Raw genomic sequence first — 19,312 nt, forward strand, 5'->3', positions numbered from 1 at the left:
ATCAGTAGCCTTCGTTCCAGTTACGTATTGCTGGGAGTTGTTTCCATGTTCTTTCTTGATTGCTTCTATTTCCATTTTAATTCCTTCACTGTTTGATTGTGTTTTCCTTTAATTCTTTCAGGGATTTTTGTGTCTCCTCTCTGTGGGCTTCTACTTGTTTTATTTATTTTTCTGGAATTCTTTCATGCATTTTGCGATTCTCTCTGTGGCTTCTACTTGTTCTCTAGGGAGTTCATCATGTCTTTCTTGAAGTTCTCAGCATCATGATCAAATATGATTTTGAATCTAGATCTTGCTTTTCTGGTGTGTTTGGATATTCCATGTTTGTTTTGATGGGAGAATTGGGCTCCGATGGTGCCATGTAGTCTTAGTTTCTATTCTTGGGTTCCGCTTGCCTCTACCATCAAATTATCTCTAGTGTTACTTTGTTCTGCTATTTCTGACCCAGTGGCTAAACTGTCCTATGAGCCTAATGTCAGGAGTGCTGTAGACTGTTTTCCTCTCTTTCAGTCAGTTAACATGGGGACAAGTGTTCTGCTTTGGCGATGTAGTTTTCCTTTCTACAGGTCTTCAGCTGTTCCTGTGGACCTGTGCCTTGAGTTCACCAGGCAAGTCACTTGCAGCGAATGAATTAGTACCTGGCCCCGGGCTTTCCGGAGTTAAACTCATGAGGTTCTGCCCACAGACTCTCCCATGATGGCAGCGACCGGGAAGATCTCTTGCATACTCTTCGGGAGCCTCCGTGCACCAGGAGTTCAGATGGCCTCAATTGTTTTCCTCGGTCTGTTTCCTTCAGGATCGGCGGTGTCAGGCAGGGCTCCTGCTGCTCCTGGGCCTCCCCACAGGAACAGGGCCTTGTGATTTCCTCTTGGGTCAGGGATGTGGGCAGGGGTGGGCAGTGTTGGTGGTCTCTTCCGCTCTGCAGCCTCAGGAGTGCCCACCCGACCAGGCAGTAAGGTATCTCTCCCACCCAATGACACTCTTAAAGCCAAATAGAAGGTCTGTACTGCTGGCCAGTGGCTGCATGGGGAATTTGTCCAAATCATGCAGCTCTAACTTCATGGTTCTTTGTCTTTTACTCACAAAAAAACCACATCCTGGTTGATACACTTTGATTAGTAAGAACAGTAGCAAGAAGCAAAACTACAGAAGCCAAAATGCAAGGTTAATACATTTAGGGACTTCCTAGTTCCTAGAACTATAGACTGGGTCATTGTTCCCATTTTGGCAGGTGATGGGGTCTTCATGCTGGATTCTGAGATCAGAATGGTGCCTCTAAAATGGCATAAGTTGTGCCAAGGTCTCAGAACCTGTTACAGGTCTAGCAGATAATGTTCTGGTCTTCCATACAGTAAACTAATATTCGTTTAATGATGACTGAATAGTGCTATTGCTCATTTTTATAAATTTCAGAAAGGTTCCCAAACAGATGAAGCACAGCTTCTCCCATGCCCATGTTTTAAGAACTAAATGAATGAGTGAAAAAGGAACTTCAAACCTCTGGGCCACTATTTGTTGCCAACCTCATCTATTAAATTCATGGTCAATTCAACAGCATTTCAAGGCCGAGAGAGCCTCTCAGGTACTTGCTGCTATGTAACCTCCATTGGTCAGGGCCTGAGAGAAATGGGAAAGGGAAGCAAGACCATGAGGCACACAGACATGGGCAGAAGTGACAGGGCGATGTCTTATCATCTGTTGTTTCTAATATGTATTATTATTATTATTATTATTATTATTACTATTATTATTGTGTGTGTGTGTGCGTGCGTGCACATGCTTGTGGGCATATGTGCAATGGTGCAAGTGTGCATGTCAGAGAACAGCTTTGTGGAGATGATCCTCTCTTTCCCCTCTTTGTGGGTTCCAGAGATGGATCTGAGGTTGACAGGTTTGCATAGCAAGCACCTGTACTTGCTGAGCCATGTTGCTAAACCTCATTCCTTGTTTGTTTGTTGTTGATATTGTTTTTGGTCTTTGTTTGCTACATTGTAAGTGTCACTTTGGGGTTCCTGTTCAAAACAAAGTCCAGCCTTATCCCAGACTGCTGCATTGCCTCTTCAAGGGATAGGCCCAGGGGATGAGGAGAAGACACTTTTCACTGACCCTCTTCCTATATTGTCTGGCTGTCTCCTATGTTCTCCTTATTTGGCCTTCCACTTTATTTACTTACTTATTTCTGTTGTACTAGAGGTTGGTCCTAGGGTCCTTCACATGATAGGTAAGTAAATACTACCACTTAGTTGTACACCCAGCCCTTTTCTTTCATCATTCCTTTCTTTTTTCTTCTCCTTATTCCCTCCTTTCCTTCTTGTCTTTCTCTCTCCCTCCTTTCTTTGATATATCATCCCATTCTGTACAAGCTGGTTGGCAATTTACTCTGTAATCCAGTGAGTCATAGCAATTCCTCTTTTTCAGCCTCCCAGGTGCTTGGATTACAGTTTTAAGTCACCGGGCCTGGCTCCTCAGCCTACCTCTTTTGATTTTTTTTTTTTTTTTTTTGGCGTGTGTGTAACGAGACCTAGTCTCACTGTGTATCCCAGGACGACCTAGAACTCAGTATGTAGCCCAAACTTGCCTCTAATTCACAGAGATCCACCTGTCTGTGTCAGCTAAGTACTAGGGTTAAAGTCATGCACCACCATGATCAGCTTTGTTTTTGTTTTGTTTTGTTTTATTTTATTTTATTTTAAGAATTCTTGCAAAGTTGTCCAGGCTGGCTTTCAACTTACACTGTAACCTGTGGAGAACTTTTAACTTAATAACCTCAGGCTTCAGCCTCCACAGTAGTTAGGATTACAGACCTACACTAGAAAGTACAGCAGTGTGTGTATGTCATATCATTTCTCATATACATACATCTAAATATAACATGCTTTCATCGCGTCTTACACTCCCCTCTGTTTTCTGCCCCCTTTTCCTCCACTGTCTCCTTTTCTTCTCCCCAAATAACCCCTCTTCTTTTTATGCTTTTGTATTTATCTTAATTTGACTTATTTCATTTGATATGATGTTCCATTTTCACCCAATTCCTGTAAATGACATGATTTTGTTCTTTATGAGTGGATAATTCTCCGCTGCTTACATGTGTGCATGTGTGCATTCATATGTGTTGTATTTTCTTTATCTATTTTTCATTGATGAGTATCGTGGCTAATTCCATAGCTTGCTGGTTACCAACAATGCTAAGGAAAATGGCTCTGTGCATCTTCCAACTCTGGCAACATTGATTACCATACGTTGACTACGATAGTCCTGTTTTTAGTTTTTTGAAGGACCTCTATTCTGTTATCCAAAGTGCCTACACTAATTTACACACCCACTAATTCTGTATAAGGGTTCATTTTTCACACATCCTCACCAACATTTCTTGTTTATTTTCTTAATGATAACTGGGGTGATATGGATTCTTCATATAGTTTTGATTTGTATTTCCCAGATGGAAATAAGTGTTTGAGTATGTAGGAAAATGGAACTTCAACGCAGTATTGGTGAGATTGTCAAATAATGTGATCACTATGGAAAACACTGTAGAGATTCCTCAGAAATTAAAACTGAAGCTGTCACAATCCAGTAGTTCTACTTCCTGGCATATATCTAAAAAATTGAAAGCAAGAGTTCAAATATCTTTACACCTATGTCCAAAGCAGCATTATTAATAGTAGCAAAGAGATTGAAACTACCCAGAAGTCTCTCATCAATGGGTGAATAGTTAAATAAATGTGGTGTATTTTGCAGTGGGAATGTTATCCAAGTTAAAAAGGAAAGAAATCCCATCATATGCTATAACATAGATAAGCCTAGAGGACATCATGCTGTGTGAAATAGGCTAGTCACAAAGGGACAAATACTGTATAATTCCATTTAGATATGGTATGCAATATAGACAAATAAATAGAAACAGAAAATAAAGCTGAAGGGAGAGAAGGGGAGTTGTTTGACTCTAGAGTTTTAGAGTTTCATAGTAAGATGTGGAGATCTTTTGTACAACAATACGATTATCATTAACACATCAAAAATGCTAAGATGGAAAATTTTGTGCTTTTTATCACAAGTAAAATATGAAAGGGGAGGGTAAGTAGATGAGACAGGTTTGATTTAATATTGATAATTGAATTGCTAATGACCTGGGTTTGATTCCCAGCATGCGCATGGCAGCTCACAACCATCTATAACTCCAGACTCAGAGGATCCAACCCCTCTCCTGGTATCTGTGGTGAGTCCTTGCACGTGGTGCACAGGCATGCATGTAGAAAAAACACCCATGCATATATAAATGAAGGTGGCTAATGAGAAATTAGCCACTACCACACTACTCTGTCTTCTGGATGTAACTCTGTAGCCTTTGCTGCCTTCAAATTTGTGTTCTTGTCCCTATGTCCACAGCTAAATTATAGACTAGAGCCTGCCATACCTGGCTTGAAAAAAATTCTCCCCTGTGGCAGGCAAGTACCATAAATTCTAGCCCAAGCTCTTGTCATAGTGTTGAATTTTGATGGTCTCATTGTGCTGCCCATGTTAACCATAAACTTGCTCTATAGCTCAAGCAGGTCTTGAACTTGTGATCCTCCTGCCCCAGCTCCTATCTAAATGGTATTACAGGTCTGTGCCACTAGGCCAGGTAAAAGAATTTCTTGAAGTGTTTTAAGGAGCTTCTTGGCCTTTGTGAATACAGCTAAATTTGAAGCTAGGCTCTACTTTAAAAAATAAAATATCATTCATATAGAATAAAGTTCACCATTTCAAAGTATGTGAGTTGGCACATTGACAGTTGAGCAACTATTACTATTATCTAATTCTAGGTCACTTTGTAACCTCTAAAGCAAACCCAGCACCCATTCGCAACCACTGTTAACCCTCTTCCTTAGTTCCAGTCAATCTTTTTTTCCAGCTCAATAGGTTTATCTACTCAGGGAATTTCATAACTAATTGGGTTTTGTGCCTGGTTTGTTTCTCTTGCACAATGTTTTATTCCTTTTTGTGGGGGTTGTTGCTTTGGTATTTGGAGACAGACTCTTAATACCCAGCCCAGGCTCACCTTAAGCCCATGACCCTGCTACATCTTCCTGACACCAGGATTGCAGGTGTGTACTGCCACACTTGCCTTAGCATGTTTTCAAGATCCCTTCACATTGTAGCATGTATCCACACTCTATTCCATTTTGTGGCTGAATGATAGTCTCTTGTATAGTTTTATACATGACACTACATTTTTATTATTTATTCATTGTTGGTCATTTTAGGTGTTCTTTCTTTATGACTGTTCTGAATAATGCTATTATGACTATTCATGTATCTTTTTAGTACAATCATAGATTTTCAAATCTTTTTTCTTAATTTATTTTTTTATTCACATTACATCCCATTTGCAGCCCCTCCCTTCTCTCCTCCCAGTCCTGCCCTTACAAATCCCCCCATTATCCCCTCATCTTCTCCTCAGAGCAGGGGAAGGCCCCTTGGGTACCACCCTAGCTTGGGACATCTAGTCTCAGCAGGACTAAACACCTCTCCCACTGAGGCCCAGCCAGGCAGTCCAGGTGGGGGAAAGGAGATCCAATGGCAGGCAACCGAGTCAGAGACAGCCCTCACTCCAATTGTTAGGGGATGTACATTCAAGACCAAGCTGTACATCTGCTACAAATGTGGGGCAGGAGCTAGGTTCAGCCCCTGAATGCTCTTTGGTTCACTGTTCAGGCTCTGTGTACACCAATGGGCCCAGGTTAATTGACTTCGTAAGTTTTCTTAGGTGCCCTCTACCCCTCTGGCTTTTATAGATTAATTTATTATTTGTTTGTATGTGTGCATCTGTGTGTGTGTGCACATGCGTGCATGCACATGCATGAATACCTGTGTGAGTTTGTGTCCACCATGTACAGGAACACACTGAGGTTATTGGCACTTATGAGTTGCCTGATATGGGTTCTAATAAGTGAACCAACTTCCTCTGCAAGAACAGTAAGAACTCCTGATTGCTGAGCATCTTTCAAGGCCCCATTTTAATTCTTTTGAGTTATGTCTTGTAATAAATTTACTAGATCATGAGATAATTGTTTAGTCATTTGAGGACCTCTTAGACTCTTTTCCACAGAGGCTGCACCAGCTTACATTTCTACCCTGTCTGTCTGTCTGTCTATCTGTCTGTTGCTATTTTTTGTTTCTTTTGTTTAATTTTCTTATCTTTTGAGCTGAGGTTTCATGTAGCCCAGGCTGGCCTCAAACTTAGTATGTAGCTGAGGATGTCCTTTAACTCCAGATTATCCTGCATCTTACCCCCAAATGCTTAGATTATAGCTGTTTATGGCTGACTCCATTTTTTTAATCTTACTATATAGTCAACTCAGCCTTGAACTTATGATTCTACTGCTCTAGCCTCTTGAGTACTAGTATTACAAGTATGTGCTACAACATCCAGCTTGAGGATTCCAGTTTCTCTACTTTCTTGCCAAGACTCATTTTTCAAATTACAGTTATCCTAGTGGAAGCTAACTCACTTCTCCTTATGATTTTGATTGGCAGAGAGTAGGTGTCTGTGGGTTCCCAACCTAAGTTGGATCATCTACAGCATAGCCTTTACAGCTGAGGCTCAGGGAACACCAATGAAAAGGGGCAGAAAGATGGTAAATTCAGATGACCAGAATACCTGCTATTAGAGTATCTTTCTCAACATGACACAGAAGTTGCACCTGTGAGACCTCAACAATGTGGTTTCTTTTTCTTTTTTCTCTTCCATTTTTATTAAATGAGTATTTCTTATTTAAATTTCAAATGTTATTCCCTTTCCTGGCTTCCTGTCCATCAGCCCCCTAACCCCTCCCCTTCCCCTTCTATATAGGTGTTCCCCTCCCCATCCTCACCCCATTACCGCCCTCCCCCCAACAATCACGTTCACTGGGGGTTCAGTCTTAGCAGGACCCAGGGCTTCCCCTTCCACTGGTGCCCTTACTAGGCTATTCACTGCTACCTATGTGGTTGGAGGCCAGGGTCAGTCCATGTATAGTCTTTGGGTAGTGGCTTAGTCCCTGGGAGTGCTGGTTGGTTGGAAACAATGTGGTTTCTTAAACAGGACCCATATAATGTTGCCAGTCAACATGCCAATGTGGACAGGTAAAGTTTCACAGGGCCCTGCCCTTAGTTGAAGAGTAGGAAGTAATTAATAGGTACTGAGAAAGAGAGACTCAGTCTTCTCTAGAGATGAATTTACAGTTTATCTAATCCCAAGTGGTCTGCCCTAAATGCATACACAGTCAATGCTAAATGTTCTTAAAAGATGTGAGGAGACAGAAAGAGGGAGAGAAAAAAAAGGGAAAGGAGGTGGGGGTGGCATAGTAGAGAGAATTTGGGACAATTTCAAGTGTTCTGTTGGAGATTTCAGAACATAGCCTAACAAATGAGTAAAAATTACTGTAATAAGCTGGATTTGGTGCACTGCCTTTAGAGGCAGGTGGATTGCTGAGTTTGAGGCCAGCCTGGTCCCAAAGAGCAAGTTCCAAGATACCCAAGATTCATAGAAAATTCCTGTCTTGGAAAAATGTTTGGCAAGGCCTTAAGTAGAGAGATTGGAACACCAACCCAGCTACAAAACCTTTGGCCTACAATTTTTCTTGCCTGGAGAGTTTCTAGGATAGGAGCCTAGCATAATTTTTATCAGAGACTTTATCCAGCAACTGATGGGAGCAGATGCAGAGTCCCACAGCCAAACATTAGGAGGAGCTTGGGGAGTCCTGCACAGGAGGGGAAGGAAGAATCAAAGTAACTCGAGAGGTCAGGGATACCACAAGAACAAGGGCCACAGACCCTTGACCCCGGGACTAAAGTGGGATCACAGATATCATGGGTCTTACTTAGGTCCTCTGCATATATATTATGGTTGTGTAGCTTGGTGTTCTCATGGGATTCCTACCAGTGGGAGCCAAGGCTGTCTCTGACTCTCTTGCCTGCTTGTGGGATCCTTTGCCTCCTACTGGGTTGCTTCCTTCAGCCTTGACATGAGAACATGTGCCTGGCCTTATTGTATCTTGTTGTATTGTATTCAGTTGATGTCCCTGGGAGGCCTGTTCTTTTCTGAGGGGCGTGGAGGGTTGGATTTTGGGAAAAAAGGAGATGGGGGCGGGGAAAAAAAGACTAGGGGAAGAAGGGAGGGAAAGGTGCAGTTGGGATGCCAATATATGAAAGCAGATAAAAAATTCACATTCATGAAGTTGACTAAGTAGAAAGTTCTCTCAAAGTATTTGTAGAGATTTAGGAACATAATATAAAAGGAATAAGTTGTGTGAATTTTATGATATAAAATTCTGCTTCATTATAAAATATAATTATTTTGAAATAGAAGATTACTGTAATAATGTCTCATGTTATTGAAAGTTTAGTATGGAGGAGATATATTTGAAACAGGGCCTAGGACGTAGTACATAATTAATTAATAATTAGTATTGCTTTGCTGCCTGAGATGTAATCTTGGCAGACATCTGCTTAGAAGTCAAATGCTGAGCTAATGGTGCTTGGTCAGCGCTGCTTTCCTTTCTTTATAACGGTGGTAGGCCTTTCTTAAGTATTCTATGCCGCTTGTTTCTTGTGGTTAAATCTTAGAAATAGAAACAGGATGGAACCTGTAGTGGGCTGGAGACATAGCTCAATAGTTAACTGTGCTTTTTCAGAAAACCCTGCTCTGAGTTCCAGAACCCATATGGTGGCCAACATCCATTGCCCTCTTCTGGCCTCCAATGGTTCTATAGAATTGGTGGACAGATAGACATGGCAAGCTAAACACTCATATTCACAAATGAAAAATAAAAAATGACATAGCTTGTGGTTTTTGAAAATTGTAAATGAGGGTGTTTTCAAATTGATTCTGTGCCTATCTGACCTGTCTTGATGTTTGTAAGACTGAAGATGCTATATGTGGGTGGAGATGAATGAGTAAAGAACGGTGCTTACCACTAAACCTGATCTCTGATTTTAGTCTCTTAGATTCACTGAATAGAAAGAGAAAAGCAGCTCCCGCAAGTTGTCATAGAACCTCCATACACATGCTGAAGGATGTCCACCCCAAATAAATACACTAAAGAAAGTAAATAATAGAAAATGTAGGAAGAAGATGGGAGAATCACCAAGGAATTTGTGTAAGAAGAAGCAGGCCTATGGAAACATCTGGAACATTGTAAAAAGGCACTAAAGGTATTTTAGGCAGAGAAACTAAGTGTTCAAGCGCAGGGGTCTAAGAGTCATCTTGGAAAGGGGTGGTCTTGGGCGTTGTGAGAAAGATTTGTGAATTTTTTTTTATTTTGATGTTTTCCTATGTTCTACTCCAGAATGAATATGTGATGAAAATGTCCTGTGCTTGGAAGTTTGAGTCTTTTGTTATAATACTGGTTCTGTTGCAAGTTAGGTAGTCCTGTCTCAGCATATATCCTTTCTAGATCTTAGTTGCCTATGAAGTAAAGTGAGAAAGTGGATTAATTTAGTAGTTCTTAAGGTGGAAAGTATATTGAAAATACAAGTGTTTGGATCATAGGAATCGTTATAGTACCTCGGTGTTGAAGGATATTATGAGAGGTTTGTTTGTTTGTTTGCTTTTTTCGAGACAGACTTTTTCTGTGTACTGCTGGCTACCTTGGAACTTACTTTGTAGACCAGGCTGGCCTGCCTCTGCCTCCTTCCTGAGCACTGCCATTACAGGTGTATGCCACTGCTGCTGTTGCTGTCGCCACCGCTGCCGCCGCTGCCGCCACCGCCGCTGCCGCCACCACCACCACCACCACCACCACCACCACCACCACCACCACCACCACCACCTCCACCACCAGGCTGATTGTTTATGGTTTTGTTTTTATTTCTCTTAAGTGATTGTGATTTATAATCCTAGATTTCGAAGATCCACCAGATTAAAGATCATTAGTACTGCTATATCTGATTGTGCAGAAAATCCCAACTTTGATGCCTACTTGGACAACTAGTGAGACCCTGTCTCAAAAATTTTCAAAGGTCTGTCATTCACAAAGTTCTGCGTTCAATCCACACTAACATTTGCACACATAAAGTCTTTAGTTATTCACCTGGTAAGGTGACATGAAACTACAGCCTCAGCTTTTCAGGAAACAGAGGAGAAGATCACTTGAGCCAAGGACTTTGAGACCAGCCTTGGCAATATAGCAATGTATCTCTCCTCCCTGTCCCTCTGCCCAATAACCACTAGTGCTTGGTTTTTTGGGGTTGAAATCACTGGACTATGGTATAATCAACTTCAGCCAGGCTGAAAGTTATGTGTCATAGAGCACTGATATTAGTGACAGTCTGACCCAGGTTGCTGTTTCCTAGGTCTGTGGCTCTGAGCATGACACCTCTGTCTTCTAGATCTGAATATCATCATCTATATGATATAATTTATAATGCATGCCTAATCAGGTTATGATGATGCAAGAGGTTGTATCATATTTTGTGCTCGCCTGACATAAGATTGATGGATGAACTAGCAACTTGTATGATAGGTATGCTGGAAGAACTGTCATCAGAGGAAAGCATAAACCAATTCTCTTTCTCTGGCAAATCTGGAGTTAATTGTGTCTGTAGGTATAAATATGTTATAATACTTTTTGGTTCCTTTGCCTAGATATAAAATTAGTGCTAGCTTCACTTTGTTGTCAGCTTATTAGTGCTTTTGCCCTTATGTGACCTCATCTATGACATGAGCATCAACAGGAATTAAATTCTTTCTATATCCTACCAAAAGTATAATATATTGAAGCTCCCATTAGACTTTAGAAACTTATCGTTACTTTAGAACTTAAATGAAAGATAGGTCATTTGAGCTAGATATGATGACGCATGCCTTTAATATGAGCACTCAGAAAGCAGAGGCAGGCAGATCTCTATGAGGTCGAGGCCAGCCTGATCCTCAGAATGAGTTCCAGGGCAGCCAGGACTACATAGCAAGACTCTGTGTCAAAACAGCAGCAGCAGCTACAATAGCAAACATAGTTGGATAGACTGTAGAACCAAAGTCTGCTTTGCTCTTTCTTTTGAAGATAAATAGCCTATTAATATTTTTAAGTCTAAATGAATTAATGCATATAAAGTATAAAGATACATTGCTTTGCCCAATAGTACAGAGTCCAGAACTGTTAGGCACTGTCATTAATACTACTATGCATGAAGTGGAATGGTAGAGCCAGAAATGCCAAGATAAAGTATCTGTAGTGAAAGAGCTGATAGCCAGTATACAAATGACTTTGCTATGCTCCAAATACACCAAATAGAACATGTGTAGCAAGGGTACTTAATAGTCTGTTTCTGTTTCCATAAAAAATAGTGCTTGGTGCAGTGGTTTATATGTTCTGGGAATTAGTTCAGCTTAAGTTGTATCTTTTCTCACTCATAGGACTTTGAGGCTAGACAACCTTTTACAACAGTTTCTCTCTCTCTCTCTCTCTCTCTCTCTCTCTCTCTCTCTCTCTCTCTCTCTCTCTCTCTCTCTCTCTCTCTCTTTTGGAGCTGGGGGACCCAGACAGGGCCTTGCACTTGCTATGCAAGCGCTCCACCACTGAGCTAAATCCCCAACCCCAGTTTCTCTCTTTTGAAGATGGAATAAAGTTTCTAACCCCCATCAACTAGAAATAACCTCTGTTGGTTCCCTCTGGGGAACCCTGTTAGAAACTTCCCTTTTGGAAATATCCTCTATTGCCTAAAAGATAGGGGGAGAAACACCAAAAACTGTGAAAGGGAGGTGTTGGTATCTTAGATCTGGTTTCAAATAAACATTTAAGTAATGTGTAGTGTATTGATTTCCTGACTTAAAGGTTGGGCAGTTACTAACCACATGTACAGGCCTAGTCATGTTCTACGCTGATACATGGTCGGCTTTTTTTGTTCTCATTGGCCACAGATAATCTTAAATTTTATTATTATAAATTAAGGGTTAACCTTCCTGATTTCCAATTTTATTATACACACACACACACACACACACACACACACACACACACACATACACACATTTCTGTGTCATGACAGATTCTCTTTTTTTTCTCTCCTAGGTCTTTCAGAGCCTTGAAGACCACCATTTGGAAGTAGTGGCTTTTTTCAGGGAGAATGGCTTTCATGGCCTTCTTGCTCATGACTCTGAGTATGCGCTCTACAATATCCCATCTTACTACAGTTCCCATGCGCTGAAGCTGAGCTGGAATGGCAAGAACCTCACAACCAACCAGTTCCTGATGCAGGAAGTGGCCAAGCAGCTGGGTTTGAAGCGAATGAATTTTCCCATATTCGCTGCACTGCTTGGTACGTAGTCAAAAACAGAGATCTGGTAGTTGGTACAGTTTCTTCTTGTATTGCTAAGATATGTAGACTGGAGAGATCTAGCCTGGCAATGCTGGGTTTGCCTTTCACAGTCCTCATGCTGGTTTGGGATATAGCTCAGTGGGTGGTGTGCATATTTATCATGTGTGTGGCCCTGGGTTCAACTCTGGAACTGCATTCATGGGTGTGGTGCAACATACCTATAATTCTAGCACTCAGGAGGTAGCAACAGAAGGATCAGGAGTTTTAAGACCACTCTTGGTCACATAATCAAGGCCCGTCTAAGCTATATAAGAAAGACTCTATCTCAAAAAAAAAAAAATCAAAGTTCTCACACCATAAAAGGCTGTGCATAAACTAGTAGGCACTTGGGGAATTCTTTTAAAAAAAACTCAGTATGTTATGAATATATTAATTTGTGATGAGAATGGGAACATAAAAATGTAAGTTAGGAACATAAGAGCATCTTATGAACTGTTATATGATATTGCAGAACATTATTTTAATTCTTACTACACTTCCCTTTTGTTATATTCTGAAACTTGGATGCAGAGTTCTGTTTTACTCGTCATAGATAGCATTGCTTCTCCACTTGGGCTGCTAGCATTTCTTTCTAAAAATCTGGATTTAGGCCAGGAAAATAATGTGGACTTTGTTTTTCTCTGTTTTTTTGTTTTGTTTTTGTTTTTGTTGTTGTTGTCATCATTATTTATTAGGAAAATTTCTGAATAACATTCAGACATTTTTAGGGAAAACTCAGTGTAGCACTTGCTCTCCCATGTACCTATCTGTTCTTTCATCCACCCACCTACCCTTTATTCTTTTCTTCTTTTTTTCAGCAGGACTTCACTGTGTCACTTAGGCTGGCTTCATTCATAAGATCCTCTTGTGTCAACATTCCTAGTGCTGGGCTGGCAGGCATGCATCATTACACCCAACTTTCAGGCTTTCTGTAAAGGTGCATTTCAAAGTAAATTATAGAATTGATATGTTAAATTGGGTTTTCAACTGTTGACAGCAGGAACATAAATAGTCTAGCCTTGTGACCTCTGCCCTAAAAGCCCAAAGAACATCACTTTGGGCAATCTAATTGAATCAGCCCAAGTTTTAGAATTAGATTTTGTGCAAATCACTGAAGTCATGTTTCCCTGGTTTGTTCATTATCTCTGAAATGCAAATGGTGCTATTCCCATGGTGTTACTCATGAGGTGAAGTGACGTGAGAAATATGACTTGCCTTTGTACTTTTCAGTAATTTACTATTACAAAATAAGGCCGTATAACTATGTAGTAGTTATCAATTACTTATGGTAATGGGTAGTACCATGTGTTTGGGAGTCAGACAGTCCTAACTTTTTGTTCTAGTATAGGTCTACCTTGGGCTAAGTCAGTAAACTTGTTTGAATCTGTTTCCTTGTTTATAAAATAGGGAGAAAACTATGAGGTTTGATCATTGCAAAGGAGATACATGTAATACAGGGCACAGAGTAGGAAATCAGGTCGTAGAAAGCTAATGTAATTAATTAGTACATTAAGAACATAGGCCTACTGGGTATTATGGTTCATGCCTTTTATCCCAGCACTTGGGAAATCTGACGCAGGTGAATCTCTGTGAGTTTGTGTCTGGAGTGGTCTACAGAATGAGTTTCAGGCTAGCCAGAACCTACTTAGTGAGATCCTGTCTCAAAAATAAAATAAAAAGAAGACAGGCCCATGTTTCATTCAGCTACTTTCTCTCCCAGGAGGATCTCCCCTATGGCCTAAAAGATTTATGCACACATTTGTATCGTAAATAAATGAAATGTATTTTATAGGTAACCACATTCTGCCAGATGAAGACTTGGCTGCTTTTCACTGGAGCCTTTTGGGACCAGAACATCCTCTTGCATCACTTAAGGTAATGTGCCTTATTTTGTCCCTGTACAATTAGGAGACATCAAATTTTGATTGAACTTTGATGGAGTAGAAGAGCTGGCTTTCATTTGATTTTTGAAAAATCTTTATTTCTAAAGACTTTTTCTTTGTTTCCAGCACTTTGCCCATCCCTTTCCTCTCTCTGAACCCTCCCATATATCCTTCCCACTGTCCCTCAAATTTATGGTGTCCCCTTTAAAAATCAATTGTTATTGCATGCATGTATGTATTTGTATATACATATATTTTCCGATATATAACCCGATGAGTTCATAAATGTTACTTGTATATATGCTTCCAGGCTGACACTTTGGCACTGGATAGCCAGTTGGGATACTTTTCCCTGGAAAGGGCCGTCTTTCCCATTCCCAGCTTTCGGAACTAGTTGCCTGTAGTTCTTTGTGTAGGATTGAGGCCTCATGGGTTTTTCTCAGTGCAGTTTGGCATCTTCATTGGTGCCCTCCTTCATTAGATTTCCAATATTTCCCATGCAATACTTACTAGCAGTGGACACACCACAATCAAGAAGGTGGTTTTCACAAGGCAAGGCTCCTCTGTTGCACTCGGTATATGCTGACTCCTGTGATATATCAAAATGTGAGAAACTTGACTGTATAATTCATGGTAGTGTGGAACTATGCTCACACTTTCCTCTTAAAATAAAGTAAAACTGTATTTTACATGCAGATAAAAATTAGTTCTGTATCCTAGTAAGATCACCAGTGGAAGGGGAAGCCCTGGGTCCTGCTAAGACTGAAGCCCCAGTGAGCGTGATTGTTGGGGGAGGGCAAGTAATGGGGGAGGATGGGAGGAACACCCATAAAAAGGGAGGGGAGGGGATGTTTGCCAGAAACCGGGAAAGGGAATAACACTTTCGAAATGTATATAAGAAATACTCAAGTTAATAAAAAAATTAGTTCTGATAATACCTATAACTTGAGAAATCATACAAACTGGCAAAGAAAAATACTAATACCCCAGTAGCAAGAAAATGCATAAAGAATAGAATCAGAAAATTGACAAAAGTAGAAATACAGTTGCTAATCATCTGACTAGCTCACTAATGATCAGACATGTATGTCAATTGAGTGATGTCATCATTTTTGCTAATTGTTTAGCAAATATTAAAAAAATATGTTTAACGCCATGAAGCTTGGAGAAAAACTGACACACTTTAGCATTTCTCATCTGGCAATGATATTAATCTCCTGTTTTTCAATGTCTAGAAAATTATCTTATACCTTTTTCTTCCTTCAGCCTCTAGTCCTTTCTCCTTATTGGACCACCCACTTTGCATGCTCTCACTTCCTATTTCACTGAGCAAGGGGAAGTGATGGAGAGAGAATTTCGGGGAAATTCCATTTCCTCTTCAACTGCCCCACTTTAATCTGTGTGTTTTTGGGTTCTACTAGTGTCTGATGACCATGACTTGTCCCATCTAAGGCAAACTCTTCCATTTGTAAAGGTCCTCTTTGCTCTAGCCAGCTTAAGGGTATCAGTTCAGCAATTTTCCTTTCTATGGCATAATTCCATTTTTTCTCTCCATTGCTTGTTTCCTATTTGATGTATAAGTATGATCCTTTAAATTTTTTTTGTATATTTTTTAATTGAAATTTATTTTATCTACATGGGTGTTTTGTCTGCGTGTATGTCTGTGTACTGCATGTGTGCATAGTGCCTGTTGAAGCCAGAAGACAGCATTGGATCCTTTGGGACTAGAGTTACAGATGTTTTTATGCTTCCATGTGACTGCTGGAGATTAGATCTAGGTCCTCTGTAAGAACAGCCAGTGCTCTTAAACGCTGAGTCAACTCTCTATGAGTTATTGCTCTTGCCCCAGTCTTTTTCTTTTTTTTTTTAATTCCTATTTTTTTCCATCTTTATTGAATTGGGTATTTCTTATTTACATTTCTTTTTTTATCTTTCTTAACCTGAGTATTTCTTATTTACATTTTGATTGTTATTTCCCTTCCCTGTTTCCAGGCCAACATTCCCCTAACCCTTCCACCTCCCCTTCAATATGGGTGTTCCCCTCCCCATCCTCCCCTCATTACCAACCTCCCCCCAAGAATCCCATTCACTGAGAGTCCAGTCTTGGCAGGACCAAGGGCTTCCCCTTCCACTGGCGATCTTACTAGGCTATTCATTGCTACCTATGAGGTTGGAGCCCAGGGTCAGTCCATGTATAGTCATTGGGTAGTGGCTTAGTCCCTGGAAGCTCTGGTTGCTTGGCATTGTTGTACATATGGGGTCTCAAGCTCCTTCAAGCTCTTCCAGTTCTTTCTCTGATTCCTTCAACGGGGGTCCTATTCTCAGTTCAGTGGTTTGCTGCTGGCATTCGCCTATGTATTTGCTGTATTCTGGCTGTGTCTCTCAGGAGAGATCTACATCCGGTTCCTGTCAGCCTGCACTTCTTTGCTTCATCCATCTTATCTTGTTTGGTAGCTGTATATGTATGGGCCACATGTGGGGCAGGCTCTGAATGGGCGTTCCTTTAGCCTCTGTTCTAAACTTTGCCTCCCTATTCCCTCCCAAGGGTATACTTGTTCCCCTTTTAAAGAAGGAGTGAAGCAATCGCATTTTGGTCATCCTTCTTGAGTTTCACGTGTTCTGTGCATCTAGGGTAATTCGAGCATTTGGGCTAATATCCACTTATCAATGAGTGCATACCTTGTGTGTTTTTCTGTGATTGGGTTACCTCATTCAGAATAATATTTTCCAGTTCCATCCATTTGCCTATGAATTTCATAAAGTCATTGTTTTTGATAGAAGAGTAGTATTCCATTGTGTAGATGTACCACATTTTCTATAACCATTCCTCTGTTGACAGGCATCTGGGTTCTTTCCAGCTTCTGGCTATTATAAATAAGGCTGCTATGAACATAGTGGAGCATGGGTCTTTGTTATATGTTCGGGCGTCTTTTGGGTATATGCCCAAGAGAGGTATAGCTGGGTCCTCAGGTAGTTCAATGTCCAATTTTCAGAGGAAGCTCCAGACTGATTTCCAGAATGGTTGTACCAGTCTGCAATCCCACCAACAATGGAGGAGTGTTCCTCTTTCTGCACATCCTCGCCAGCATCTGCTGTCACCGGAGTTTTTGATTTTAGCCATTCTGACTGGTTTGAGGTGGAATCTCAGGGTTGTTTTGATTAGCATTTCCCTTATGACTAAAGATGTTGAACATTTCTTTAGGTGCTTCTCAGCCATATGGCATTCCTCAGCTGTGAATTCTTTGTTTACCTCTGAACCCCATTTTTTAATAGGGTTATTTGTCTCCCTGCCGTCTAACTTCATGAGTTCTTTGTATATTTTGGATATGAGCCCTCTATCAGCTGTAGGATTCGTAAAGATCTTTTCCCAATCTGTTGGTTGTCGTTTTGTCCTAACAATAATGTCCTTTGCCTTACAGAAGCTTTGTACTTTTATGAGATCCCATTTGTCGATTCTTGATCTTAGAGCATAAGCCATTGGTGTTTTGTTCAGGAAATTTTCTCAAGTGCCCATGTGTTCGAGACTCTTCCCCACTTTTTCTTCTATTAGTTTGAGTGTATCTGGTTTGATGTGGAGGTCCTTGATCCACATGGACTTAAGCTTTGAACAGGGTGAATGGATCAATCTGCATTCTTCTACATGCTGACCTCCAGTTGAACCAGCACCATTTGCTGAAAATGCTATCTTTTTTCTATTGGATGGTTTTGGCTCCTTTGTCAAAATTCAAGTGCCCATAGGCGTGTGGGTTCATTTTTGGGTCTTCAATTCTGTTCCCTTGGTCTATCTGTCTGTCTCTGTACCAATACCATGCAGTTTTTATCACTATTGCTCTGTAATACTTCTTAAGTTCAGGGATAGTGATTCCCCCTGAAGTCCTTTTATTGTTGAGGATAGTTTTAGCTATCCTGGGTTTTTTGTTATTCCAGATGAATTTGCAAATTGTTCTGTCTAACTCTTTGAAGAATTGGATTGGTATTTTGATGGGGATTGCATTGAATCTGTAGATCGCTTTTGGTAAAATGGCCATTTTTAATATATTAATCCTGCCAAACCATGAGCATGGCAGATCTTTCCATCTTCTGAGATCTTCACTTTCTTTCTTCAGAGGCTTGAAGTTCTTATTGTACAGATCTTTCACTTGCTTGGTTAAAGGCACACTGAGGTATTTTATATTATTTGGAACTATTATGAAGGGTGTTGTTTCCCTAATTTCTTTCTCAGCTTGTTTCTCTTTTGTGTAGAGGAAGGCTACTGATTTATTTGAGTTAATTTTATACCCAGCCACTTTGCTGAATGTGTTTATCAGGTTTAGTAGTTCTCTGGTGGAACGTTTGCGATCACTTCAATATACTATCATATCCTCTACAAATAGTGATATTTTGACTTCTTCCTTTCCAATCTGTATCCCTTTTATCTCCTTTTGTTGTCTGATTGCTCTGGCTATAACCTCGAGAACTATATTGAATAAGTAGGGATAGAGTGGCAGCCTTGTTTAGTCCCTGATTTTTGTGGGATTGCTTCAAGTTTCTCTCCATTTAGTGTAATATTAGCTAATGGTTTGCTGTATATGGCTTTTAGTATGTTTAGATATGGGCCTTGAATTCCTATTCTGTCCAGGACTTTTATCATGAAGGGGTATTAAATTTTGTCAAATGCTTCTCAGCATCTAATGAAATGATCATGTGGTTTTTATCTTTCAGTTTGTTTATATAGTGGATTACATTGATGGTTTTCCATATATTAAACCATCCCTGCATCCCTGGGATGAAGCCTACTTGATCATGGTGGATGATTGATTTGATATGCTCTTGGATTCGGTTTGCCAGAATTTTATTGAGTATTTTTGCATCAATATTCATAAGGGAAATTGGTCGAAAGTTCTCTTTCTTTGTTGGGTCTTTGTGTGGTTTAGGTATTAGAGTAATTGTGGTTTCATAGAAGGAATTCGGTAGCGCTCCATCTATTTCAATTTTGTGGAATAGTTTGGATAATATTGGTATGAGGTCTTCTATAAAGGTCTGATAGAATTCTGCACTGAACCCATCTGGACCTGGTCTCTTTTTGGTTGGGAGACTATTAATGACTACTTCTATTTCTTTAGGAGTTATGAGGT

General features: G+C 40.4%; 1 protein-coding gene and 1 non-coding gene across 2 annotated transcripts in view; both read left to right on the top strand.

Annotated features, from left to right (window-relative positions):
• The first annotated feature begins 9,094 nt into the window (after nt 1-9,094).
• Fam120c (family with sequence similarity 120C) overlaps nt 9,095-19,312 on the top strand; it is a 107,709-nt gene continuing 97,491 nt past the window's right edge. The window contains 3 exon segments of the mRNA XM_032890205.1: nt 9,095-9,157; nt 12,030-12,276; nt 14,108-14,190. Of these exon segments, the coding sequence (XP_032746096.1) occupies nt 9,095-9,157; nt 12,030-12,276; nt 14,108-14,190 (393 nt within the window).
• LOC116889479 lies at nt 14,701-14,862 on the top strand. Its single transcript, XR_004386430.1, has one exon. It is a non-coding gene; the product is annotated as a U1 spliceosomal RNA (small nuclear RNA).

Source organism: Rattus rattus, chromosome X (assembly GCF_011064425.1).
Source record: "Rattus rattus isolate New Zealand chromosome X, Rrattus_CSIRO_v1, whole genome shotgun sequence".
Lineage (NCBI taxonomy): Eukaryota > Metazoa > Chordata > Mammalia > Rodentia > Muridae > Rattus > Rattus rattus.